A 26,418-nucleotide genomic window follows, 5' to 3' on the forward strand; every position below is an offset into this window, starting at 1 on the left:
AACTGGTCTCTTAGGAATGATAGTGAACAGAAACCCATTTGGAATGGGAATTTGACACTTTAGCTTCTGGGTGATGGCTGAGAATAGCACAGTGTCCCCTCCTTCCTTGTGACTATTTAGAGGTTCTTTTTGACCTAGTGTGGTCAAGATAACCAGCCAGGCTGACAGCCTGTTTTGACTATCTGTGAGTGCCTAAACTGATTTTGACTAGGAAAGTATAAATATTATCCAGGCCCATCCGTACAGAGAAGAGCAGATAGAAAGGTTTGTTTTGTGGAAGACAGACTATGACAAGGGGAAAAAGGCTCTCGTTGTTCTTTTTTTCACCCCTAATGTTCCCTTGGATTTGAAACTTTGATACAAAGTATTATTGACTTTCCAAGGGCTTTGAAATCATTAAATGGGGTTTTCCATCTGCTGATTTTTTTTTTTCTTCCAAAACCCACATTGCTGTTTGGCCCCCTATTTCAATAGTTTGCTATTGTGTGATTTTCATAGGCTCCTTAATTTAACCTTTCATCCTGAGTTTTATCAACTGACTTTGTCTAGGATTGCCAGCGTAGCTCCGTTATTATGCATGCAATTCTGTTCTGTCTCTGCTACCTTTGAGGCAGCAGTTAAGGTGACTTTCAGTTTTCTTGCCTGATTTTTGTAGTCACCTCTGTCACTGCCTGCCTGTTGGCCTTCTGTCCCATGGCCGTGAGGGAGTTTTCAGCACTGACACTCATCCCTTGCCAGGGTAGCACTCAATACCTATACTTATTTCTCTCCTTATTAGAACCAGGAGAAAATAGTTGACATAGAGAGAAAATCTGTTATATTTTTTTCTTTTAACATGATGTAGAAATTGGTCTATGATATATAAGCATTGGTAGATCTGCTGTTTAATTTTAAAATGGTTTTAGCATCCCAGATAAGCATACTCAAAAGGTAAAATGTTGATTCTTTGGTCAAATCTTGGCTAAATCACCAGCGTCTTCACTCTTCTGCTTTTACCCCATGCTTGTACTGTACGTAGTTGCTCAGCCGTGTCTGACTCTGCGACCCCATGGACTGTAGTCCGCCAGGCTCCTCTGTCCATGGGGTTATCCAGGCAAGAATACTGGAATGGGTTGCCATCCCCTCCTCCAGGGGATCTTCCCAACCCAGTGATTGAATCCAGGTCTCCCGTATTGCAGGTGGATTCTTCACCATCTGAGCCACCACGGAAGCTTTCACCCCTTGGGTTTTCTAATTCCTGAACTAGGCTCTGCCTCAGTCCTGGGTCGAATTCTCCAGGGTCCAAGACATTAAGAATATGAGCATTGTTCCCCAGTCCTAGAGGCAGATTTCATAAATGGTGCCTGAAGGTTTGCACTGTAACAATTCCCAGGTGAGTCTGACACTGCTGGTCCCTGGACTACACATTACGAGGCAAGTCTCAGTTAACTTGTGAGTTTAAGATGCCTCCACCATCTCCACTGTAGCCTTCTCTTTGAAAACAAACACTGGATGATTAGAGAGGATGCTCCTGCAGCTTACCTTTGGAGAAAATTGCATAGCACATTTAGAAAGTGTCACAGGGTCTGCTGGTTTTTGCACTGACAATTTGCCACATTGACTAAAAACCAAAAAGAATCACTGCAGATGGTTATTGCAGCCATGAAATTAAAAGATGCTTGATCCTTGGAATAAAGCTTTGACAAATCTAGACAGTGTATTAAAGGCAGAAACATCACTTTACTGACAAAGCCCTTAGAGTCAAAGCTATGGTTTTTCCAGTAGTCATGTATGGATGTGAGAGCTGGACCATAATGAAGGCTGAGCACCGGTGAATGGATGCTTTCAAACTGTGGTGCTGGAGAAGACTCTTGAGAGTTCCTTGGACAGCAAGGAGATCAAACCAGTCAATCCTAAAAGAAACCAACTCTGAATATTCATTGGAAGGATTAGTGCTGAAGCTGAAGCTCTAATACTTTGGCCACCTGATGCAAAGAACTGATTTATTGAAAAAGGCTCTGATGCTGGGAAAGATTGAGGGCAAGAGGAGAAGGAGACGACAGAGGATGAGATGGTTGGGTGACATCACTGACTCAATGTCTGAGCAAACTCAGGGAGATAGTGAAGGACAGGGAAGCCTGGTGTGCTGCAGACTATGGAGTCACAAAGCATCGGACATGACTTACCACTGAACAACAAAAACAAGAAGAATGCTTCTGGAACAAAATCTAGAGATAAGATTGAGTTGGAGGAACAACAACTCTACTTGAAGTGATGCTGACTGGGAAGGACAAGTTATTTTAGGAGGACTATGTGCATAGAATGGAGTAGGCGATGGCACCCCACTCCAGTACTCTTGCCTGGAAAATCCCATGGATGGAGGAGCCTGGTAGGCTGCAGTCCATGGGGTCATGAAGAGTCGGACACGACTGAGCGACTTCACTTTCACTTTTCACTTTCATGCCTTGGAGAAGGAAATGGCAGCCCACTCCAGTGTTCTTGCCTGGAGAATCCCAGGGACGGGGGAGCCTGGTGGGCTTCCGTCTGTGGGGTGCACAGAGTCGGACACGACTGAAGCGACTTAGCAGCAGCAGCATGTGCATGGAAAAGGCCTAGAAGCTCAGACAGCAAAGTGTTGTCAGCTCTCAGTATCAGTAATGGGATTTGGAGAAGTCTTTACTTTTTGCTTTCTTGCCTTGCATTTCTCTACACAGAGCACTTAAATATCATTTTCATAACCTTAAAAGATTTCCCAAATGTTTTTAAAGGAGGAAAAGCAAGATATGTGCTCTGTAAATTCATGTATCTTTTGGTTTAGGTCTGTTATGTCTTTGTTTCTATACATTTGGGGAGTTTTGTTTTTGTTTTTTTCGTCTACAGAGAGTATTTTTTCATTAAATATTTTATGTTTTTCCTTTTATACAGTTTTAAAGGTTAGCACAGAAGAGCGGCTGTGCAGTGTGGGTCCTTGAACCTCTCAGCCTGCGGTCCCTGCTGCCCACTCCCCCAGCCTTCCCCTCTCCTCCCCCTGCCCACTTGCAGTGACCAGTCTGTTCTCTGTGTCTCTGAGTTGGCTTCCTTTTTGTTATTTGGTTTTTAATGGGAAAGAGATTATTTTGTCTATGAGAGTCCTAGTGTTTAAGGGTGGGCCCCAGACATTCGCTTGGAAAATGGACACTGTGGGGCCTGCATAACGAAAATAAGTTTAAAAGGTCCCAGAGGAGAGGGTGAGGGGGTGAAAGTTCCCAGGGTTCATTCAGGGGCAGCTTCTGTTCCGCCCACCTTCCCCCTCCCCAAGCATCCAGCCCTGACCCCCGAGAGTCTCTCAAAGGATTGTTCCTTAGAGGGCCTGAAAGAAGCTGTGCGTTAATTGAGACAGAATTGGAAGAGTTGGAAGATGAGAGAGTAAGGGCTGTTAACAGCCTCCGAGGAGGCGCAGAAGCTTGCACGTTGTAGCTGAATGGATTCTGTGGGCTGGTTCTCCTGCGTGTGCCCACTCAGGACCCCCGACCCGAGGGAAGACACCCAGAGTAGAAGGACTCACACCCTGTGCCCCCATGGAGCCTGTGTGTGAGCTCAGTGTGGGTCGGGGAATAATCCTAGAAACACGCAACCCAAGGCTTTAAGCTACGCCTCGTGGGGTGTCACATAGACTATTTACATACATGCTTATTTCCAGCAATTCAGAAAACCATACCTAAATTGGCTTTTTTTTTTTTTTTGCTCCTGTTAATCTGGAAACATTCGAAGAAGTTGATACGCATTTATCTCATTTCTAACTTTCCAACTAAATTCTAAATTCTAAGGTTCTACTGACACCTGCTGGCATTTCCTCTGTTTTATGTCTTAATAAGAACAAAACCAAAAAGCAAAACATTTAGCATATTTCCCACAGTCTTTTGGCCTTATTATGCCAAGTGTACATTGAGATAAGAGACATAAGGGAAGGTTGATGGATCTTTTCACGTCATGGAAGGAGATATGTGGACGAGCCCTGAGGACAAATTTCCCAGACACATGAAGGGCAGATGGCAGAGTTCAGATTGCCTCTGCCCTGCACTGGCCACTGTGTGACCTTGGACAAGGCTATGGACCTCACATTAGCATCGCAAAGAGGAGAAACTGAAGCTTCCTCCCTGTGCTTGTGGGGGCCAGGGCCATTTCTACTAACTGAAGCGTGAGCCACATCACTGGTGCAACGACCTCAAAGGTCACTCGCAAGGACTGCTCCATCACAACAAATAAGCAAATTTGTTACCACATTGTATTTTCAAAAAATAGATGAATGTCACTGAAGCCTCCTCAAAGTCCAGTATCTCTATAGTTTCTTTTTGGAAACAACTGAATCAGAATAATCTGAAAGAACCAGTGAACAGTCTCAGATATGGTCTACTTTTTTTGCCCTCAGGAAACCATGGACTTTGTTTTGTGTTTTGGAACATGTAACAAGGCTTCGATGCTTCCCAGTTCATGCCAACCAAATTATCTGTGCTTTTCCTGTCTTTTCTTGGGAAACTGTGTGGGCCTGCTGCTTGTTAGGCCAATCACAGGATACTTGATCATCCCCAGGGAGTCAGAGTCCCATATTTATCCTGACAGAGGAAGCAAGGTCTAATGAGGAAAATAATTGAGGCAGTTCTTTAATGCTGCTATTTCATTTCTTCCTCCTCCCTCAGAATTCGGACTTCATCATCATGCTTGCTGAGGCTTTCGATGCGATTTAGAGTCATCAGAATTTCCTTTTCTTTGTGAAAGGAAATTTTCCTCTTATCTCTCTCAAGTCCTCCTCCAGAAGTCTGTTAGGTTTGACTGGGGCTCAAAGAGGAAAGCACAAAAATTCTCCTACAGACTCATATCCGTTAGGGTGGCACCTCTCAGAACACAAGAAAAGCAGAAAATAGCGAATTTGGTAAGGCTGTGGAGAAATTGGAACCCTTGTGCATTGTTAGGGAGGCTGTAAAATGATGTAGCTCCTGTGGAAAATAATATGGCAGCTTCTCAGAAACATAAAAGCAACATTACCATACAATCCAGCAATTCCACTTCTGGGTATGTATCTAAAAGAATCAAAAGCAGAAACTTAAGGTGACATTTGTACACCCATGTTCACAGCAGCATGAGTCTTAGTGATGACACAAGGATCCACTGATAGTGAACAGATAAACTAAGTGTGGTCTACACATGCAATGGAATATTATTCAGCCTTAAAAAGAAAGGAAATTCTGATACCTGCTACAACACAGAGAAGCCTTGAAGAGGACATTAACTTAAGTGAAATAAGTCAGTCACAAAGCACAAATATTGCATGACTCCACTTACATGAGGTACCTTAAGTACTTTAAGTCAGAAAGCAGAAAGGAGAATGGTGTTTGCCAGGGATTATGGGGGAGGAAATGGGAAGTGGTTGTTTAATGATTGTTTAAGTGGTTCTGTTTAACTGAACCAAATTTCAGTTCTGCAAGATGAAAAGTGTTCTAGAGATGGCTGGAGGTGTTGGTTGTGCAAAAATTTGACTTTTACTACTACTAACTGATCACTTTAAAAAGGTTATGATGATAAATTTCACATTATATGTATTATATCACAATCAAAATTTAAATCACACAGACATATAGAACTCAGTCATCACCTCTGGCCCTTGCAAGTGACTTAATCCCTTGACCATGTTCAACCTGGTAATACTATGCAGTTCTATCCAGTGGAACCTTCGGTGATGACAGAAATGTTCTTTATTTGCACTGTCTGATATGGTACACATATTGGGTTTTCAGAGTGATGAGTGCAGAAGATGCTGAATTTTATTTTTATTCAGCTGTAATTTAGTTAATTAATTTAGTTAATTTTTATTCAGTTTAACTTAGCCACATGCAGCCAGTGGCTGCCGTAGTGGACAGCCAGGCAGACTGTGCATCAACACGACTGTTTCAAAATACTCCCCTCCTCACACAGAGCTACAGCAGTCAGATCTAAACCTAAGAGGGTAGAGGCTGGCCTATGTGTGGGCCCCAGTTCTGTTTGAACCCCCAGTATTATGAATTTGCTACAAAACATTTTGCCAAGAGTGTGAGTCTATTTTAGAAGCCTGGTATGGCATCATTGGCATCCGTTATTGGGCCCACGAGCAGAGTTGGCCTTAATTCGCAGGCCAGCCTTTTCTAGTCAAATGCCCTTGGGAAACCTAAATTCCTTCACTGCTGTGCCCGGGCTTCTTCAGTCGTCCTTGTAAATCCTTGGAGTTATGTTGTGAACTAATGCTGAAGTCCAAGGCCTTCTACAGAAACTATGCAAGCACATCGCTATTTCTTCCGGGTATCCTGGCAGTCAATGCCTGCTTTACTTTTGGGGGCTTTACTGGAAAACACAGACAGGTAAGAGAGGTAACAAATTCTTACACTGAAATAGAATCCCACAATAAAATGGATGAACCCCTAATACATTCATCCTCTAAAACAAGAGTAATTAAACATGTCACCATGTATTGTATAATGTTGCTTTAGAAATAGTAAAGATTGCTGGCAGCTGACGGGACTTATATTTCAGCAGGCTGCAAATAGAAGACTTACCCAGCCAGTCAGTGGGCAGCATTCCTTCATGACAACCCAGTGTTTAATGACACTGTGTGTGCCACACTTATCTTCATGGAATAAGTGAAAGCTGTTTATTAAAGTGTAAAATGTGAGCATTTGATGCAAATGGGTGTGTGGCAGGAAGGAGATAAAGAAGAGTTTATATTATTCTTCCACAAAATGGATATGGGCTGTCTAATAAGAACCTGCCAGTTTTGCTCCTGTGGATTTGCTCACCGGGAACTCTTTCTCTTTCTCTTTCAGCAATGGGTCGAAGGCCTGAGATCCATCATACACAACTTCAGGGCGAACAACGTCAGCCCAATGACGTGCCTCAAGAAGCAGTGAGTTTTGTTTGCATGACCCTTTGTGCTTGGCTTTTACCAAGCAAATGCAGACTAGGAGATGAAAGCTACGTATGTGCCCCAGGCAGCGCCTTCCTTGCCTTCCCCTCTGTGCTCCTGACTTTGGAGAAGTCGTTGACCAGTCCACACCGGTACCCTTCCTGCGACCTGGCAGGCGTGTGTGATGCCCACGGCCCAAAACCTATTTGAGGGGAATGGTTGGTGGCAGGAAGGTACTGGAACTCCACCTCCTCAGTGTCCCCTGGGTTGTGGGCCTGGGCTTTTGTGTCCCCAGGCTGCTGACAAGTCGCTTTGCGTGCCTGGGGCTATAGCTGGGGGCTGGGTGCAGCTCAAGCCTCCACCGCATGAGACTGAGGGATGGGGAGTGTGGCTCCATTCGACTACGGAAGCACCCACTGCTCGGAGGGAGAGGAGCACTGGCCCCAGGGACTGTTTAGTAAGCCGTCAGGGACCCAAAGTTACTTTGAAATTCAGAAGGCAGGCCTTCCTTACCCCAGCTCACTGTATCCAACATTCAGAGAGGTACCAGGGGGTAGCTTTTAACCCTATCAAGTTATTCTTTATGGGTGACGTGAAGGTTACTCAAGTAGAAACCCTAAGCAAAGCCCCAGTCCGCCTGTTTGAGAAGCAGTGACCCGGGCCCGGGGCAGGCGGCGGGCGGTGTGGGGAGCAGCGCGTGGAGAGCCTGCACTGACCAGGCTGCACGACCTCTTAGCCGGGCCTGGCCAGCACCCAGGGCGGACTTCCCGGGCTGTGGGCGATGGAAGGAGAGCTCTGCCCCCCGGGCCTCCTGTGTCTTACTCCGGTCCCCTCGGCAGTGCTCTAAGAGCGTGGGCTCTGCTGTAATTCCCGGGTTGGTCACTTCGTTGCCTGATGACTTTGGGAAAGTTCTTAGCCTTGTGCCTCACTGTCCTCATCTGTGCATGAAGGCGGTGACACCACTCGTAAGATTCCTTGCAGAGCAGACGAGGCCATGCAAAGCCAGTGCTTGGCTCCTCACTCCCCCTCACTCACGATTACTTATTTTGATTCTGATGCCCTCACCCCAGTGTGCCCCTGTTGTCTTAGAAGAGGGGAGTTGTTCAGTCGTGTGTATTCCTATTTTTGTGCAGTTGCTTCGTTTCCTCTGCAGTTGCTCTCGCATGATTTCTTAAAAATAAAGAGCAACCCAGCAGATATTTTGATGCCATGGAATCCCAAAGGATCTCAGACTTCTGGCATGCCCTCTTAGGCCTGAGGGAGCCGATTCCTTGTCTCCGGATGCCAGATCTTAGCTGCCCTCATGGGTGTCCCGCCCAGACCGCTTTCCGTCGCTGGTGTTCACCCATCCACCAGCGGCTGAAGGGTGAGGTCACTCAGGGCTCACGTCTGCTTACTTCTCCAGAGAACCACCCTCTGCCCACAGGGGAATCACAAGGCCCAGTAGATCACAGCTTCCCAGAGTATCTCAGGGGGCCAGCTCCAGGACCCCTGCCCATACCAAAATCCACAGAGTCCCTTAGGGTTGACCCTTCATGTCCCTGGTTGAGGAGGGCTGACCCTACCCTCGCCCCTTCTTCAGAAAGGAAGGTCACGGCCAATGACAGGCTGAGACAAGATATCAGAGCCTGCCCCTTGCCGCCAAGCCTGGCACAGATCACACTCCAGAGGTCCCAGTGGCCTCGGGACAAAGCCCGGCTGAGAGCACAGCTTGATGTGACCGGCCCTCCCTGCCTGCCCACTGCCTCACTCCTGTGGTCCTGAAACCAGCCCCTTAAAGGTAGCCACTTGTGCTTCGAGGAACACTGATTTAAGACAAAAGCTTTACCAAATCATCATGTTCTGCAGATTGTTAGATTATTTACGGGAACAGTGAGAAAGGAGTCAGTAGCTAAGAGCAGCCCTGGCACCAAAGGATAAGTGTTCCGGGTCCCCCTGAGTCCTGAAAACCTGGGAAAAGCTTGGCCTTTCTCACCATCAGTTTGAGTTGATGAACTTCTCTGACAGTGGCAAGTTAAGGATCCAGATTCCTTTATGGAAATGGTGTCCACCCATCCGCCAGGTGCATGAGGAGTAGGTCACAGAGGGCTCACATCTGCCTGTTTCCCCCTTTGCACTGGCTGCTCCCTGGGGTTGCGGAGGGGTGAGGGCCGGGGGTGTCCCCACTGACTTCAGACAAGCCTGGCTGCTGTCACCAGGCCATTGCCTTTCTTAGCCCCTTAGTAGATCATTAAAAAGCAGCAGTCAAAGACATGACCAGTCACCAAACAAGTGCCTGTGATTTGCTGTGTTCAATGCACATACCCAATTTCCTAATTCATCTAGGATTGACAGATAAAATATGGGACTCTCGGTGATATTTCAATAAGTAACAAATAATGTTTTAGCATAAATACATCCTAAGCAATATTTGGAACATACCGGTAGTTAACAGAAAAGTATTTGTTATTTATCTGAAGTTCGAATTTAACTGAGAGTTATATTTTTATTAGCTAAATCTGACAAACAGTAAATTTATCTCATGGTGTGCGATTGTCTCTGGTTTTCTGAATAAATAGTGTTTGTTTGAGTGAACTTTCTTTTAAAGTTTTTAACCAGATGGAAGCTGTTCCTCCCAAGAAACATTAAAACAGTTGTTACTGTTGTTTTCCAGCTGGATGAAATTGGCATTTATGACCAACACAAATGGGAAAATTCCAGTTAGGAGGTAAGTCAGTTATTCCTGCGTGCTCTGCGTAGCCTGGGTCGGCCCTCATGATACCAGTCCACAGAGAAAGCCCCCCACAAGGACTTGTTAATTGCTTTAGTTACAGGTATTTCTGGAATCTTAGTTTGAATCACATTATCAGATGCTGTGTTTACTTCGTAAAAATCACCTTTGGATGTAAAGTCACATTTTTTCTCAGAATGGGTAGCAGTAATCCTGATAAAGAACATCTGAAAATGTAGGAGTATTTTTTTTTTTTTAATTTTCAGATAAGTGGGTTTTTGGGATTTAAGTAGCTTCCCTGGTGTCTCAGATGATAAAGAAGTTGCATGCAATGCAGCAGACCCAGATTCAATCCCTGGATTGGGAAGATCCCCTGGAGAAGGAAGTGGCAACTGGGGGGCTACAGTCCGTGGGGTCAAAAAGGCATAAAATGCAACTGAGCGACCAGCACTTTCACTTTCTTTCATCTTTGACCTACTTGCCCCAAACAACCATTAGCTAACATTAAAGAAGTTTCTCTTCTGCTCTGCACCTACAGTAGCGGGGTGGGGATGTGCCTTAGGAGGGGCGCCGCCTCTGGACACTGCCGCTCGTTCCGGGTTCCGTCGGCCCTCTGTGCCCGGGGCTGGCGGGCACCACGGAGCCTGGGTGTGTCATCACTGCCAGCACACCCCCTTTAGGACGGCGCTTCCCCTTCAGCCTGCCCAGAGTAGCAGTGACAGGGAGAAAGAGGAGCGCAGAATGCCCGGCGGAGCCAGGAGTGAGGAGAAGATGAGCTGGAAACGGCCCCCCACCAGCGTGCCTCACCCCCGGGGGGCCCGCTCTGCTCCGCCTGCAGCCTTAGGACTGCTTCTGGCCTGTGGGCCTCTGGAAGCTCTTGCAGTGGAGTGGTGGGGTTCTGCACCCAGCTCCCCAGTGCCTTTTCGGCTGGTGTTTGTGATAAGCACTCCACGGTAATCCCAAAAGCTGGGCTGGGCCCCGGGGTGTCTGCTGCCCGTCTGAAGCCAGGAGTGTATTCAGAGTCGTGAACCTGAACTCAGCGTGAGCTCCCGGGCCAGACCCACTCTTCAAGAATTCTCCAGACTTGCGTTCAAGTTGAGCTCTTGCCCAACACTTTGGCAAGGAAGCCAACCAGCAAGTAACCCCAGGCAGAACCCAGGCCACCAGCTGGAGCCTGTCTCGGAATGGCTGTAGCCGCCAGGATGAGGGGACAGGTCGCCCGTTGCGTGGCGTTTGGGGGAGAGCCTCGGAGCAGCCGCACACGGATCACACTGGCCATTTCTGCCTCTCCTTTCCCGGCCTCTCTGCTAGCCTCGAAGCCTCCATTCTGCATTCCCCGAGGGCGTCTCCCTCAGCATCCTTTCACATTTAATAGAACTATCCTCGAGATCATCGGTTTCCTTCATTCTGTGGGTTATAGCAGTCATGAACTAAGGTATCCAAGTGAGGCTGAGGTCTCAGTGAGAAGCACAGGGCATGCACGTTGTAAAGAAGACCAGGCAGTAGTCTTTCTATTTCACCTTTTATTGAGGGCTTCCAGAGTTATCAACTTCATGCATCTGTTGTGGTCTTTACAAACCTGTATGTAGGATTCTCTGTTTTTTATTTAATCACTTACTAGCGAGTCAGTTTTGCATTTACTTTAGAAGTTTTTTAAAAAGCCCTGCTGAGGACTTCCCTGGTAGTCCAGTGGTTAAGACTTCACACAATTGAAGGCAAGGGCTGCAGGTTCAATCCCTGGTTGAGGCGGTAAGATCCCACCTGTCTAGTGGCCAAAAAAACAAGCAAAACCTAAAACAGAGACACTATTGTAACAAATTCAATAAAAACTTTTAAGAAATGGTCCGCATCAAAAAAAAAAAAAAAATCTTAAAAACAAAAAGCCCTGCTAGCACCCTTGATCAATGTTGGCAAAGACACTTTACACTCCTCCTTATCTTATTTAAAACCCTTTGCTCTACTGAGAATAGCAGGGTAATTATTTTAATGTATCTCAGGATCCTATAGCTATTGCCAAATATTTAGTGCATTTTTATTTAAAAATAAGTATTGAAGTAATAGGGCTTCCCAGGTGGTGCATTGGTAAAGAATCTACCTGCCAATGCCAGGGGCACAATAAAGGCGAGTAAGTCAGGAAGATCCCCTGGAAAAGGAATGACAGCCTGCTCCGCTATTCTTGCCTGGAGAAGCCCACGGGCAGAGGAGCCTGGATGGTTACAGTTCATGGGGTCACAGAGAGTCAGACACGACTGAGCACACACACACACACTGAAGTAATAAGTCCAAACTTGGAACAAATAGCGGCGTGAAGACCAGCAATGTAAGTTGGGTCTGTTTTTACATACCTTGCTCTCCTGATATTTCTTCTGAGAAAAGGTTCAGGAAATGGGCAAAGTAGAAACACAGACTTGTGGTCAGAGCACTCCTAACCAGCAGTTCTTGTGTCCTTTGTCCACATGTTGCTTATCAAGCCTTTGTTACACAATCTTAGAAGCCTGATCCAACCTGTTCACGAACAAAATTATTACCCGCCTCTTTTTGTGGAAATAGCCCAGATATCTTGTCATCTTCCTTGGTGCTCTCTGACGTGAACTCTGTTGTGGCTGCCAGTATTAACAGGTGTTTGACACAGGACATCTGTGGTCTGGGAGCAGTTTGACAGAGTTGAAGGAGAATTGATGTCGAGCCAGTGAAGAGCGGATAAATCTTGGTGTGGATGAGCTGCCAAGGGCAAGATGGAAATTGTTCTGAATGTTTTAATGGATACGAAGAGTAAACACTTTAAAATGTCGTTTCATCACTATCACTCTGAAGTTTTAAAATGGAAACTATTAGTGTGGTGTGTGTAGTGTTAGAGGAGATCTGGCTTCATGGTCATTAGATCAGGTTGAGCATGGCCCCTGTTCTGCAGTTGTAACCGATATTTAATGTCTAAGAAGAATTAAGGCACAAGGGAAGAAAGCCCTTTACCCGCCGCTTCCCCTTTCTTTCTTTGTACCTTCTCTTCTACCATCTGCCTTTTCTCCCAAACCTACACGCTCATGCTCACTTTACTTTCCCACCCAGACCACAGCTTTGAAAGTCACTGGAGTTAGAACCAACAGCTATGGCTAGAAGTCCCAAAGGAGAGTGTGTCTTAAGAGGGCTGAGCCCTCAGGGGTGGTCCCAGCAGCCCAGTGTCCACATAATCTGTCCACCTCCTGAAGGCCCGGCCTGCTACAGTGAGGGTCTGGATTTGTGGGGCTTCCCTTCATGCTCTTCCTTGCAAAGCTAGTGTTAACATCGCTGGATGGATTGTAGAGCCTTTGCGGGCAGAGCGAAACTCAGCTTCTAGAGTCCTCTCTGTCTTGGTCATCTGTAAGGTCTCCTGGAGCAGGGAATTTAATTGGATAGGACTAGGCACCACTTATGGGCATTTGCTTCTCTTACACTTCCTTTGGGAAAGGTGGTGTGTTTTCATTCAAGACGCTCACTGAACACTGGTTTGCGGTGAAGCCCTGTGCTCTGTGGGGCTGTGTATAAAGGGCTGCATGAATCACAGTCCTTTACACATACTCTGCCTGCCAAAGAAATGCCCTCCGATGCTATCTGAATGCTCCCAGCCTGTGATAAGTGTTTTTCTCAGCCTGTGATAAGTGTGTTTCTCCTGGTTAAATACTGCATCTCTGATGCAACTGGAAACTCAAGAGAATTCACCTTTGCTCCACAACCCTCCTCACTACTGAGCCAAATCCATTTAAGGCCCAAGAATAACTCTGCAAGCTGCCTGGAGAGAAGGCAGCCCCCTCCCCTTCCCCTCACCTACAGGGGAGCGGTCTCTTTCCCTTCCTTCTCCTGTTTTCTCTTGTCCCCTCATAAAGATAGGCCTGAGAACAAGCCCTTCTTGCCATCACATAACCTTCTGTCTGAAAGGTTGTTGCTGAACGATAAGACGCGGGATTCTTGGCCTCCGGAGGAGACGAATTCAATCCAGGGCCAGAGACGAGGCTGGATCGCTCAGAGCTTTTGTGTAATAAAGTTTTATTAAAGTATAAAGGAGATAGGGAAAGCTTCTGACATAGGCATCAGAAGGGGGCAAAAGAGTACCCCCCTCCTAGTCTTTAGCTGTATGTTATATAGTCACTCACAGTCTGTTAATGAAATGAAAGGAATGTCATAAAATTTAGAATGGCATCAGATAATTCATCCCAGGCCATAAAACGATTGACTTGAATCTTTTAGAAGGGCAGAATACCAACAAATAGTTCCGTTTACATAGATTAGGAGAACAATACCTGAGGAAGTAAGTTAGGCCGTTTAGCGGAACCAACTTGAAGATTGAGTCTGGGGTTCATTAACATAGCTTAAGACCACATTTCCATACGAAAAAGGCATGTATTGGTTAACTCAAAGTTTGAGAGTGGTTAGCTTTAGGTGAGACCAGGTGTCATGGCAACACAGAATGTTAAGAGAAACCTTTTAAATTTGTATAGAGAATGAAAAACAGATCGCTGGTTTGTTTCTTCTTGCCATTTAAGAGAGATAAAAATGTCTGGCACTTACAGCCTCTTTCCTCCATTTGGAGACCCCTGGCCTTCCTGCCTGTTACCCTCTCATGTCTTTATTTATTTATTCATTTATGCACTCACACTTGCCATACAGCATGCAGGATCTTAGTTCCCCGACCGGGAATCAAATTCATGTCCCCTGCAGTGGAAGCCTGGAGTCCTAACTTGGACAGCCAGGGAGTTCCCAGCTCTTGCCTTTATTATCGTCTCAACAGCCATGTCTCTGGGCTCTGACTCTGCCCTCACTGATGTATTCCCACATGCATGTTCCTCCTTCGTGGCCCTGGACACCCTGTTTTCTCCATCTCAGTTTCTCTGTGCCCCACAGATTCTTAACCTCCTACTTCCGTGAGGTGTCCTTGCCCTGCTCTCTGCTCCGTGTCATTTTCCCAAGCCCCAGCCAGTATTCTCTTCCTGCAGACTCTCCGCTCCCTGCCCCGCCATCTCCCCAGCACCACGCTGTCTGCCGAGGATCAAGCCTAAGTCTCCTGCGTGGACAGATGGGTTCGTTACCACTGAACCACCTGGGCAGCCCTAACACATACATACTGTTTTTCAAAAATGACAAAATGAACAGCTACTTTCCCCTATCTTATAAAGGGCAGATAAAGTACTTCTTAATCCAATGTATGGAAGTTCCATGAACTCTAGAGAAGTGGGAAAATGTGGGCATAGCACCCTCTGCACTGAAACTGGTTTCATACACATGTATGCTCTGCGGGTCTGTGAAAGAGAATTCATAGGCCTCCCTATATTTGGATGCAGTTGTCTCAAACACTCTTAAAAGTGCACTTCTTGACGTATTCTTAGACTGAATGTGAAATAGTAAAGTTTTGGGTGAATGCACAGTTCATTGACCTGTAGCTGGTTCTTCCTAGTCTCTCCTTGAGGCTGCCGCTGCAGCGGAAGGGGCGCTTTCTCCCCCTGATCGAGGGGAACTGGTCAGTGCCTGCCCGCGGAGCTGGCCTCCGCTCACGCGAACGGCGGGGCGCGGGACAAGCTGAGGCGGGGATGCTCACCGTCCTGGGCTCCTGGGAAGGTGTTCCACCCACACCACACACAAAAGTCAGCTCTCTCGCCCCACAATGGCCAAACTTCTGATTTATGTCATTATGGTGAATAACCACCCGAACTTCCACTCAGGCAGTGAGTGGAGGCTCTCTGCGTGGCGCAGACGTGGCTTCCAGGGTCTAAGTCCTCTCCTCGGCTGTGTTCATTCCGAGCGTTACCAGTGTTTTAGTCAGAAGGAGTCTCTCTCCTACTTTTATCGTCATCAGGAAATACCCTCCTTAAGGTGTTATCCATTTTCCTAGCCTTGATGCACACCATACTAGTTCAAAGGCACCACCATTATTCAAAAATACCACATCTCAGGGTAGTGCCAAGATGCTGCTGAAACACTGAATAATTGTTCCCCTGCCTCCCTTCTCCCCGACATCTGTCACTTTCATAATAAAGTCCTCAATCCTTGAGGCAGCTGACATGTCAGAGTAGCTCATGGGTGCTTGGCCTGAAAAGCAAAAAAACCATACACATGAAATATGTCTGATAATGCATGTCAGCTGCAGTATGGGGCCAGGAAGGGATGACCCCAGGCACGGGCCGGGTCCTAAGGGGCCTCCTTCCTGTCCCCAGGTCACCATGAGCTTCTGTTCTAGAGCTGCTGGTCCATCTGCTGCATCCCATTTTCCTAAGAAAGCAATTTGATAGGATCAACATTTATTACTGTGGTTGTCCAGTGGTCTGGATCCTGGGTGTGTATGTTCACAAGTAGCCCGGGGGACTGTCTGTCTTAGAATCATGGCACCTGACTGGCACAGCCAGCTCTGGTCAGCAGAGAACCTTTGCAGGAGCCACTTAGGGGAGTGAAAAATACCCAGAAATGAGAAGTAATTTTATTTTCCTTTTTCTTCTCCTCTCTCCCACCATACTTAGTTTTACTTGGATCTTTCCATCAGAGAAAACAGAATTAATAGCAACTTTTTTTTTCCTTTTCTGCCCTAGTATTACTAGAACCTTTGCATCGGGGAAAACAGAAAAGGTGATCTTTCAAGCACTCAAGGAGCTAGGTCTTCCCAGTGGAAAGGTATTCATTAATTTAATAATGTGTTTCTAAAACCACTTTGTGTATATTTGTCCTCATATAATAAGTAAGATTATTTATATTAAACTGATTCAGTTAGATTCAGAATTAGGTTCAGTCACATATAGTACAATCAATTTTTCCTTTGTTCTCTTTCCTTCTATCCTTCCTTCCTTTTGTTTTCTGGGCATTTTAACCTAAACATTATAGTATTCAAATAGCATATTTCCAAATGTCCCTGTCAACTTTATTAAGAAAAGGAAATGACAGTAGGCTGCTCTTTCACACAGCTTATTGAAAGCTTATTTTATAGAAGCCCATCAACATTGGCTGAACCATGCACAATGTCAGCATGAAGAATGGCTCATAAATTAAGTTCTTCAGGACAGTTGTGCAATATTTTATGAAGCATCTCTCCCCAAGCAAAACATTTGAGTTTGCGGCCCTTTGGATTTAAAATAGTTGCAATAAAATAAATTTAAAAAATAAAATAGTTGCAATGAATGTATTAACTGCAAGAAAGATCTAAGCTGTTACTGCCTTAACAAATCCTATTTGAAATATAAGTTTCAGTATGAAACATAAATTCTTATAGAAGTCCCTTTATGTTGCCTGTGAAAATTCACAAAATAAGCATAAGAAAACATTGGGTTTGATTTAGTCAGCATCCTTGTGGCAAGTAGTTGCATTTTTCCTTCCAGAAGAGAAGGAAGAAATGTTTCTTTGTGTTTGTTCTATGGAGTATCTTCCAGAGCAAGCCCAGCTGTGGCCAGTGTTTGAACATCCAAACCCTGGGCGCATGGTAACTAGAAACACTCCTTTACATGCACCTTATTCTAGTAGGCTGGCCAAGGTTGGACCTTCTGGCTCCTGTCAGCAAGTCAGAGATAAAAACCCTGGAATTACAAGTAGTCATCACTCTGCTTCATGAACCTATCGATTCTGTAGATCCTCCAAAGAGAGAGAATGGTGCCTGATTTATGACATGCTTCTATTCTTTCCAGAATGACGAAATTGAGCCTGCTGCATTTACTTATGAAAAGTTCTATGAACTGACACAAAAGATTTGCCCTCGGACAGATATAGAGGATCTTTTCAAAAAAATGTAAGTTCTGTTTATGAGAAAGTGTCACATTGAAGTTATCCTTGCTCTTTTAGACTTTAAAAACATTTTTTGTCCTAATATCTTCATATAATATGTTGACAGTATCTAGGAATGTCTAGTCAGGGCTACATTTTCACCCCTTAGTTTATTTGGTGTAAAAGTTCACTCTGATTTTTTGAGAAACTTTTACATAAGTTGGTTGCAGCACCTGGAACTTTCCCCTCCTCTCCCTGCATTGGCTTTACTAACTACCTACGATGTTAACCTGCTCCCTTAGGTATTAACCCGTTATGTGAACTAACTAGATTCGACTTGGAATGTTATTATGTTGTTCAAAAGTCCATTCATTCCAATTATTTCAAATGGATGACTTACATGTTGTTTTATAATAATGACTTTGGATAATGCGAAAGAGGGATTGCAGATATTTTCTATAAGTTGGGGGAGTGATTTCTTGCCTTTGCTGTTGTTGGGTTTTTGTGTTCTTTTTTTCTTTACAAACAGTCTCTGGCCATTTTAAGAGTTCACCACTACTTCAGGTTTAGAAAAATAAGTTTAGGGTTATCGTCAACAAATGTCAACATGTAAATCGTACCTCCTGTAGCATCATATACCAAAACTTACTTTTTCTAATAAATTTCTTTTCAGCAATGGAGACAAAACTGATTATTTAACGGTAGACCAATTAGTGAGCTTTCTAAATGAAGTAAGCTTTTTCATACATTAACTCCATCCGTCTGTGTGCAGTGGCTTGCTCCCCCAGCACCCTCATTGCATGCCTGCACCCTGCACCCCCCGTTCGCTTTGCTTCTGACCTGCTGATCTTTCCATGATGGCTTCACTAGGTGCAAAAGCCAGCTGCCACCCTCGTGCGTCCATGCACTCCCTCATTGGCTTCGCACACTGCTTTTTTGTTGGTTTCTTGCTTTGATGTGTAGCTCTGGGTCTGTGTATGTGTGTGAATTTGATAATATATTCACTTAATTAAATGTGTCTGTGTTTTGCAAGATGATATTTAAGGTACTTATCTTTTTTTTTTTTTTTCTATTTACTTGTAAGAAATAGAAAGAGAATGGATTGAGTTTACCACCCTATAGTTGGATTCGCCATTGCTAACTTTTTCTCATACTTTTGCATGGACTGGGAAAGCCTTATTTTTGTCTTTTAATGGATTGCATGTAAGAAAAATATGTAGGTTTGAACAGAATATTTTGACAACAAGCACAACACTGGAGTTCCTGGGTGAAAACATAGTGCATATTAGGCCAATGGGATGGCAGGTTAAATTTTTACTTTTTATTTTTGTAACAAGCTCAGAACTAATTTTAGAATGTGATTCACTCAACGACCAAGGCTAGTTGATAAAATGTGCTGAAGGCCAAGAGAAATATATTTCAGAACACATTAATGTTCCAATTTTTATGACATCTAAAAGTAACTTTTTTTTTTCCTCTACATGTACAAGAAAGTGTTTTCAGTGAAACCCATTGAAGCTCTTGTTAATATGAAAAACGGAAATGCACTTTTTGTCTAACACATTAAATAATAAGAAGACTTTAAACGAGGGATGGACAGTATATTTTTGTTCCAAAACAATTGATAGTAACCATTATACCATATAAAGACAAAACGTTAAGATAGGCAATATCATGCCAGGTAGAAGGTATTGCCTCAAGAAAAAGCAGCAGGCAGACTGATTTGCCATTTTGAAGACACACAGCACATCTTTGCTGAAGGGCTTCTCGTTTCTTTCCGATTCAGGGCCCAGTGGCTCCCAATTTGTAGGGTTGCGCTTGAGAAGCTACGATAACCAGAGCCTGGAAGCACGGATGCAGGAGAGACAGGGTCCCCCCAGATGTCAACACAGATGCCTACTTTAAAGTAATCCTTTCAGTACGCCACAATATTTATTTTACTTTAAAACATTTCAAGTTTTTTCACTCCGCTAGTTTTTGGTTATGCGGATCCTCCGTTCACAATCTTTACCCAGATATTATCCACACTCTTATGCCACTGTTGCTCAGAAGTTAAGTTGCTTTGCTCTGCCTCTTTAACCCTTTCCCCATCTTCTGCTTCTTTTAAAAAATGTAGGTTTTATCTCTCTCAGCTTTACACGTACTTTGGGTCATTGGTCATCTTAAGTTTTGGTGAGATAGGCAAAAATCTTGCTTTCTACTAAAGAGGGAAGATGTTTAGTGGGGAGAAGATTACCACATCATCAGTTTACTGCTTCCTAGAGAAAAGCCTCTTGCGTGCTCTGGGATGAAGCTGGTACTCAGCCGTCTGTTAAACGTAGCAGAGACTCAATATGCATTGCACTTGCCCTGTTCAAATAAAGAAACGGTTCTGAAGTCTTCAGTTATATGCTGCATTCCTGGGTCTTTATCTCATGCCCTTCCTTGTATGGGAGACTTTTGTAGACCTACCCAGTATCTACTCCTGTAATTCTTATAAGTCATGACAAAAAAATTAATTTTAAAAGGGATGATCACGTATACTTTCTGGCTTTGCCATCCAAATTCTTTCTTAAATACTTTCTCCTTGGTAGCTTTTATCTGTCAATATTACACTGGCCAGTAATATTCATTTGCTCATGTTTGGCTTTTCATTAACAGTAAGGAGGCACTTTCAATTTGGGGGTGGGGCTAATTGAATTGGTATGATTCTGGATTTCTTTACGTCACAGAGACTACAAGACTACAAGTCCAGGAAAGTATGCAGCCTTTATATTTAATCAAAGTGTCTGCCCTGAATCTCTTCCTTTTCTGTCCTAGTGAACTCAGCTGGAAGAACTAGACAGAAATCAGAATGTCCCCTTGAAGAAGGCTGAACCGTACAGTGTCCTGCCAGCACCTTGCACCCATGGGACTTTTGAGGACTGTCCCTCTCATTGTTCCAAAATCTGAAGCACCCCATGGGCAGAGCACCATTGAAACCCATAATGAAAGGAGACAGAATCCACTCTGGAAGGGAGCAGGCATTGGAATGTTAGGGGTCTCTGACTCCAAGAGCTTAGATCTAAACATTTTCAAAGTCCTTAGCCATATGGTCTCAGTAAGCTGGGATTTAACGTTGTATTAGAAGCCCTGGATGCAATAGGACAAGAAAAAATAAATGAGTCCCAGAAACACAAAAGGACAAGACCCTGTTCATTATTTGCAGATGGTTGTGTAATCTGAATATCAAAAGCCATCAAAAACTCTTTGAATGGATAAGAGAGTTCGACAAGGTAGCCAGAGTAATGATGGTCAAAGAAAAGAATCAATAAACACACATCTATGAGCATTAACCGATTCTCCTGGAGAAGGAAATGGCAACCCGCTCCAGTATTCTTGCCTTGAAAATTCCACGGACAGAGGAGCCTGCCAGGCTACAGTCCATGGGGCTGCAAAGAGTCAGACACGACTGAGTGACTAACACTTATTTTAACATTTAACAGGAAAAAATGGCATTTATCATATATTAGCAAAAACCATGTTGCCTCCCACTACCTTCCAGCTTGTGAGCCCCTTTACTCCTTACATGCAGTTTTCCATTCACTGTGTTAATGTGTATCTGCAGGAATTTGGACAGAGGAGAGACGGGTCCGTTTCCTGCCTGGTCGCTGTGTAGGGCTCTGTACCACCTGCTCTCTGCCCATGCCATCGCTACTCACGGGCTTTTCACAAGGAAATTTAGATCTGCTCCTCATCTGCTTCTCAGTATCTCCATGTTCACTGCTCCCCAGAGGGTGATCTGGGGACCAGTAGCCTCAGTAGCTACAAGGAACTCATTAGAAATGCAGAATTCCAGGTCCCACTCCAGACCTGCTGAGTTGGAATCTGCACTGAACATTTTCTCCAGGTGGTTTGTCTGCAATTAGAGTCTGTGAAGCACTGGATATCTCCTTGGTATCATTACTGTCAGTGGGAAGAATGTGAGAGCAGCGTGAACTGACAAACTTGTTATTCTCCATAATGAAGGCAGCCACGGAAATCTACCACTCGGATCTAAAATTTTGGCGTAGCTGTGTTTCTTGGTCCCATCCAGTGGGCTGAGGGAAACGTGTGTGTGTGTGTGTGTGTGTGTCTGTGTGTGTATGCCAATATTATGAAAATAGTGTGTGTGTGTGTGTGTGTGTATGCCAATATTATGAAAATAGTTAAGTTGAGTCCAGAAGAGCTGGCGGGGACACTCCCTATGAGCTAGCACCTGTTTGGGTACTGTCACCAACTTGGTTCTCTATGTGTCGGCTGATTAAAGCCTCTTGGCTTCAGTTAGTTTCACCTCTCTTTCCACATTTCTAATGAGAAACTGAATTGATTGTAGTTTTACCTTCATTGTCCATTTCAGTTCAGTTCAGCCTCTCAGTTGTGTCCGACTCTTTGCGACCCCACGGACCGCAGCACGCCAGGCTTCCTTGTCCATCACAACTACTGGAGCTTGCTGAAACTCATGTCGATTGCATCGGTGATGTCATCCAACCATCTTATCCTCTGTCATCCCCCCTCTCCTCCTGCCTTCAATCTTTCCCAGCATCAGGGTCTTCTCCGATTAGTCAGTTCTTCACATCAGGTGGCCGAAGTATTGGAGTTTCAGTTTCAGCATCAGTCCTTCCAATGAACACCCAGGACTGATCTCCTTTAGGCTGGACTGGTTGGATCTCCTTGCAGTCCAAGGGACTCTCAAGAGTCTTCTCCAACACCACAGTTCAAAAGCATCAATTCTTCGGCACTCAGCTTTCTTTATAGTCCAACTCTCACATCCATACATGACTACTGGAAAAACCATAGCTTTGACTAGACAGACCTTTGTTGCCAAAGTAATGTCTCTGCTTTTTAATATGCTGTCTAGGTTGGTCATAGCTTTTCTTTGAAGGAGCAAGTGGCTTTTAATTTCATGGCTGCAATCACCATCTGCAGTGATTTTGGAGCCCCCCAAAATAAAGTCTCTCACTGTTTCCATTGTTTCCCCATCTATTTTCCATGAAGTGATGGGACTGGATGCCATGATCTTAGTTTTCTGAATGTTGAGTTTTAAGCCAACTTTTTCACTCTCGTCTTTCACTTTCATCAAGAGGCTCTTTAGTTCCTCTTTGCTTTCTTCCATAAGGGTGGTGTCACCTAAGTATCTGAGGTTATTGCTATTTCTCCCAGCAATCTTGATTCCAGCTTGTGCTTCCTCCAGCCCAGCTTTTCTCATGATGTACTCTGCATATAAGTTAAATAAGCAGGGTGACAGTATACAGCCTTGATATACCTCTTTTCCTATTTGGAACCAGTCTATTGTTCCATGTCCAGTTCTAACTGTTGCTTCTTGACCTGCATACAGGTTTCTCAGGAGGCAGGTCAGACGGTCTGGTATTCCCATCTCTTTCAGAATTTTCCACAGTTTGTTGTGATCCACATAGTCAAAGGCTTTGGCGTGACTTCTTACAGATAACATCTGAGGGCCTGCAGAATTGAGAGGTGCACAGAGAGCTGGGGATAGATCAGAGTAAGAAGAGAAGACAGAAGTCTTGGACAACCACAAGAATCCAGAATTAGCTTTGTTTTCTGGTTGCTGGTAATCTGCCTCCAGCCTCTCATGTATCATAGGATCACATTAGAGCTGAACCTGATTTTGTTCATTGTTTCTTTTATTTTGCAGTTGAAGGACTGTAAGAAAGGGCTCAAGATCACTTTCCATGTACCATGTCTTTCTTCTTTAATGCTTGGGCAGAAAAGGAATGATTTAGTTCTATGAGTAAGGCTTGCCAGTTATTCCTTTATCTTCTTATATGTCTTTTGAATATTATTTATGTCAACACATCTCTCTCCCAGTGCTGCTCAGGTTTAAGCCTGTTGATGTCTTTTCTCAATAAGACTGTGGATGTAGTAAGAAAGATGTATTCATTGTCTCTTCATTTACGTGGTCAGAGTTCTGTGAACTATTTTCAGAAGCTGGTCAGTATTATCTTTTATAAGGCTCTGAACATCATGGGGTGTGTGCCCTTAGTACATTGCTTCCCCAAATCCCAGCTGCACACCTATGGTCTCTCCCCTCAGAGCTGTAATACATTCACCCCACAGTGCTTATGACCAAGTGGAGATCCTCCGCAGTCTTATTTCTCTGAGATGTCCTGGAAATGATCTTTCTCCTCTTTGTTTTTTCAAATAAAGATTATATTTTTGTGACTTTTAACACAAGTTTTACCATTGTTTCCTTGCCTTTGGGTTATTCTGATTGCACTGTGCTTCCTTTCTGAAATGTGAACATTTTTGGGAAAGCAAAAGGTTATCTGGTGGAGCAGATGTAAAGAGAAGTGAAGTTTCATATTGTGGTGGTGCTTATTTGCTGCAAATGTAGAATAAGGGGATTATGATACATATATTTTAAGGACTTGGTTTTCCTCGCTGTTGTTTCTGAAAAAAGGATATTCTTCTAGTGAATATTATGCCCTCTGATAAATTTTGGTGAGGATTACTTGGGAGCAGCTTTCAAATGTTTAACATTCTTCTATCCTTGCAGAACTAAGATACTATTTTTTAAACTGATAGGCAAATATATTTAAATGCATACCTTTACATACTAGAGCCACGCTTCTTAAATTTGAGCACATCAGAATCAACTGGCAAGATTGTTAAAATACAGATTCATATACAGTTCCACCGCAGAAGGCCTGCTTTGGTAGGTTTGGAGTGGGGCCCCGGAATGTGCATTCCTCTCAAGCTCCTGAGGGTGGCGCCCCTGCTGCTCTTCAGAAACTGCCCTGCAGGGGACACCAGGCTAGAGCACATATCCCTCTGTGCACAAACTGCCTGAGAACACTTGGATTCCCCTTCTGCCTGTTCCTAACTTTGTTTCTTTCTTTAACTGAGGCTCTTCATTCTCTTAAATTCATATGGATTTGCCCCCATGATCTCCATGAGTCCTGAACACTTACCAGAGAGCCTAGCTTTAAACTGAAAGACAATCCTAATAAGAAAGAAAACCTTGTGAGTGTAGTGCCCAACCACAAACAGAACCACAGTGGGGTCCAAAAAGTCCAAAAAGGCCCCTTTGTGCCATGTCCATCTTCCTCCATGGGAGTGTTTACAGAGATAGGAGAAGGGAAGCGCCCAGAAAACGTACTGGTTTTTATTTGCTTGGATTGAAGCCCTGCATTCTCCCCGGAGGCGCGGTGCTTGTTGCTCCCGTGGGGCGGGCTCTGGAGTCGCATGCCAGCATCCACTTCCTGAACGAGATGGCTCGGAGCATGCCTTCACCTGCCTGGCACCCCACGGTCCACTGTACCATCTCTCTGCACCCCAGGACTTTTCTTCCTTATGGGCTTGAGGCCTGTTATTCATGTAACAGTTTCTGCTCTAGTACTTGCATGGATGGGAGCCGTTATTTCTTAGATTCCAACAGAAGCATGCTTCATTGGGATAAATTGGCAAAGGGATATTGATTCCTTAGGAGCTAACACTCTTCACTTGGGGAGGTGGTGGGACCAGAACAGGCAAGGCCACGAGTGCTCTAGGATGATGTCACGTGTTCCATTGGCCAAAGGCATTCACGCTGTGTGCCCCACTCTGCAAATGACCGTTCCACAACAAATGGGCAAGAGAAATCCATACGAACTTTTAACAACTGTTTCTTCAATACTTTTCCAGTAGTGCTTTTCAAAGTCTGTGCATATATTTGGGTAAAGAGTCATTGCTAGGGTCCTACCTATTGACTGAGTTTTGCTCACATGTCTGTCTGCCATTTTTTCATTCCAGTTTCCTCTCTTTCTTTATTTCATGGATGACCAGGGACTCAGTGTTTGGTCCTTAAATCTACCATGAACAACAAGGAAGTTTAATAGACCCACTACCTGTAGATACAGGGATAGATACACACACACACACACACACACACACATACACACACACACACACACTCACTCACTCACTCACTCACTCACTCACTCACTCACTCGATTGTAGCTAAGTCAGTTAGTAAGTTGGACTTTTTTCATCTTTGCTGTGAAGTTAGGGTGACAGAACTGCAGAAATTTGCTCCCGGTGCCTCATATAATATAATACCAGGAGCCTATGGGTGCTGATTTGAAAGGAATGACATTACCAGCCTCCCATATGTCTTTAAATATTGATGCACTTTCTGCCCAGAGGATTTCCTCAGGTCAAACCAAGTTAGATTTCACAGTGAAATAGAATTTCTGAACATTGATATTTAAATATAAATTTTCATGTTGTTTTGAGCTTGTAAATATCCTTGTGCAGATTTTCATCCTTATTACAATTGATTCATTTTCATAAATATTTACTCAAGAGAATGAAGTTCACAATGCCCCCAAAATCTTTTATTCATTTAGAAAGATACAGTGAAAATGAAATTATATTTGTCTATCTAACTTTAGGGGTTTGGAGGTTTCTTTGTTATTGTTTTTGGTTTGGCACTTACATGGGTATGATTTTTGCTTTTGTGTATCTTTTTTTAAAAAGATTTTTTATCTCACTTTATAAACACTTATGCCAGATATCTTCCCTGTGGTATGACAAGACCATACCATTTTCTCTGTTCATCAAATTTGAATGAAAAAAAAAAATATATTTTGTCTCTCCATCTTCAGTTCAGGGGAGGGAACCAACAAGTTACTGCCAAATTTGGACCTTTTTGTAGTCTGTTTTAGGGAGAAAGACAGGAGAAAAGCAAAATCTCTTTGTAATTATAAACATGGTATTATACATATATCTTCTATTAAAATTACATAGTTTAGTGATGTGTAGTAGCCCAAGGGTGAGGAAGGTGAACCTAAATGGAGTTATTTTCTCATCATAGCATCAACGAGATCCTCGACTGAATGAAATTTTATTCCCATTTTATGATGCTAAAAGGGCAATGCAGATCATTGAGATGTATGAGCCTGATGAAGATTTGAAGAAACAAGGTAAGAAAAATGAAAAATAAAAGAGAATTTTTCATTATTTAAAAAATTCAAGAGTATATGCAACTTTTAAAATCCTTGCATTTTTAGCTAAATGTATTTTTAAATGCTTTGGAGCTCTCTAGAGACAAGGATTGACAACTGACTGATTTTTTTTTCCCCCTAAATCAGTATAAATTTTGCCTTATACC

General features: G+C 44.0%; 1 protein-coding gene across 9 annotated transcripts in view; it reads left to right on the forward strand.

Annotated features, from left to right (window-relative positions):
* PLCB4 (phospholipase C beta 4) overlaps nt 1–26,418 on the forward strand; it is a 452,949-nt gene that overhangs the window by 321,363 nt on the left and 105,168 nt on the right. For 8 of the 9 annotated variants that reach the window (XM_043883530.1, XM_043883532.1, XM_043883529.1 and 5 more), the window contains 6 exons: nt 6,810–6,889; nt 9,543–9,596; nt 16,151–16,232; nt 17,234–17,334; nt 17,983–18,040; nt 26,122–26,230. In XM_043883530.1, coding sequence (XP_043739465.1) covers nt 6,810–6,889; nt 9,543–9,596; nt 16,151–16,232; nt 17,234–17,334; nt 17,983–18,040; nt 26,122–26,230 — 484 coding nt within the window. Of the gene's footprint in view, nt 1–6,086; nt 6,348–6,809; nt 6,890–9,542; nt 9,597–16,150; nt 16,233–17,233; nt 17,335–17,982; nt 18,041–26,121; nt 26,231–26,418 lie in introns of those variants that run through there. The other variant, XM_043883538.1, reaches the window with a different exon arrangement.

This window comes from Cervus elaphus, chromosome 23 (assembly GCF_910594005.1).
Source record: "Cervus elaphus chromosome 23, mCerEla1.1, whole genome shotgun sequence".
Lineage (NCBI taxonomy): Eukaryota > Metazoa > Chordata > Mammalia > Artiodactyla > Cervidae > Cervus > Cervus elaphus.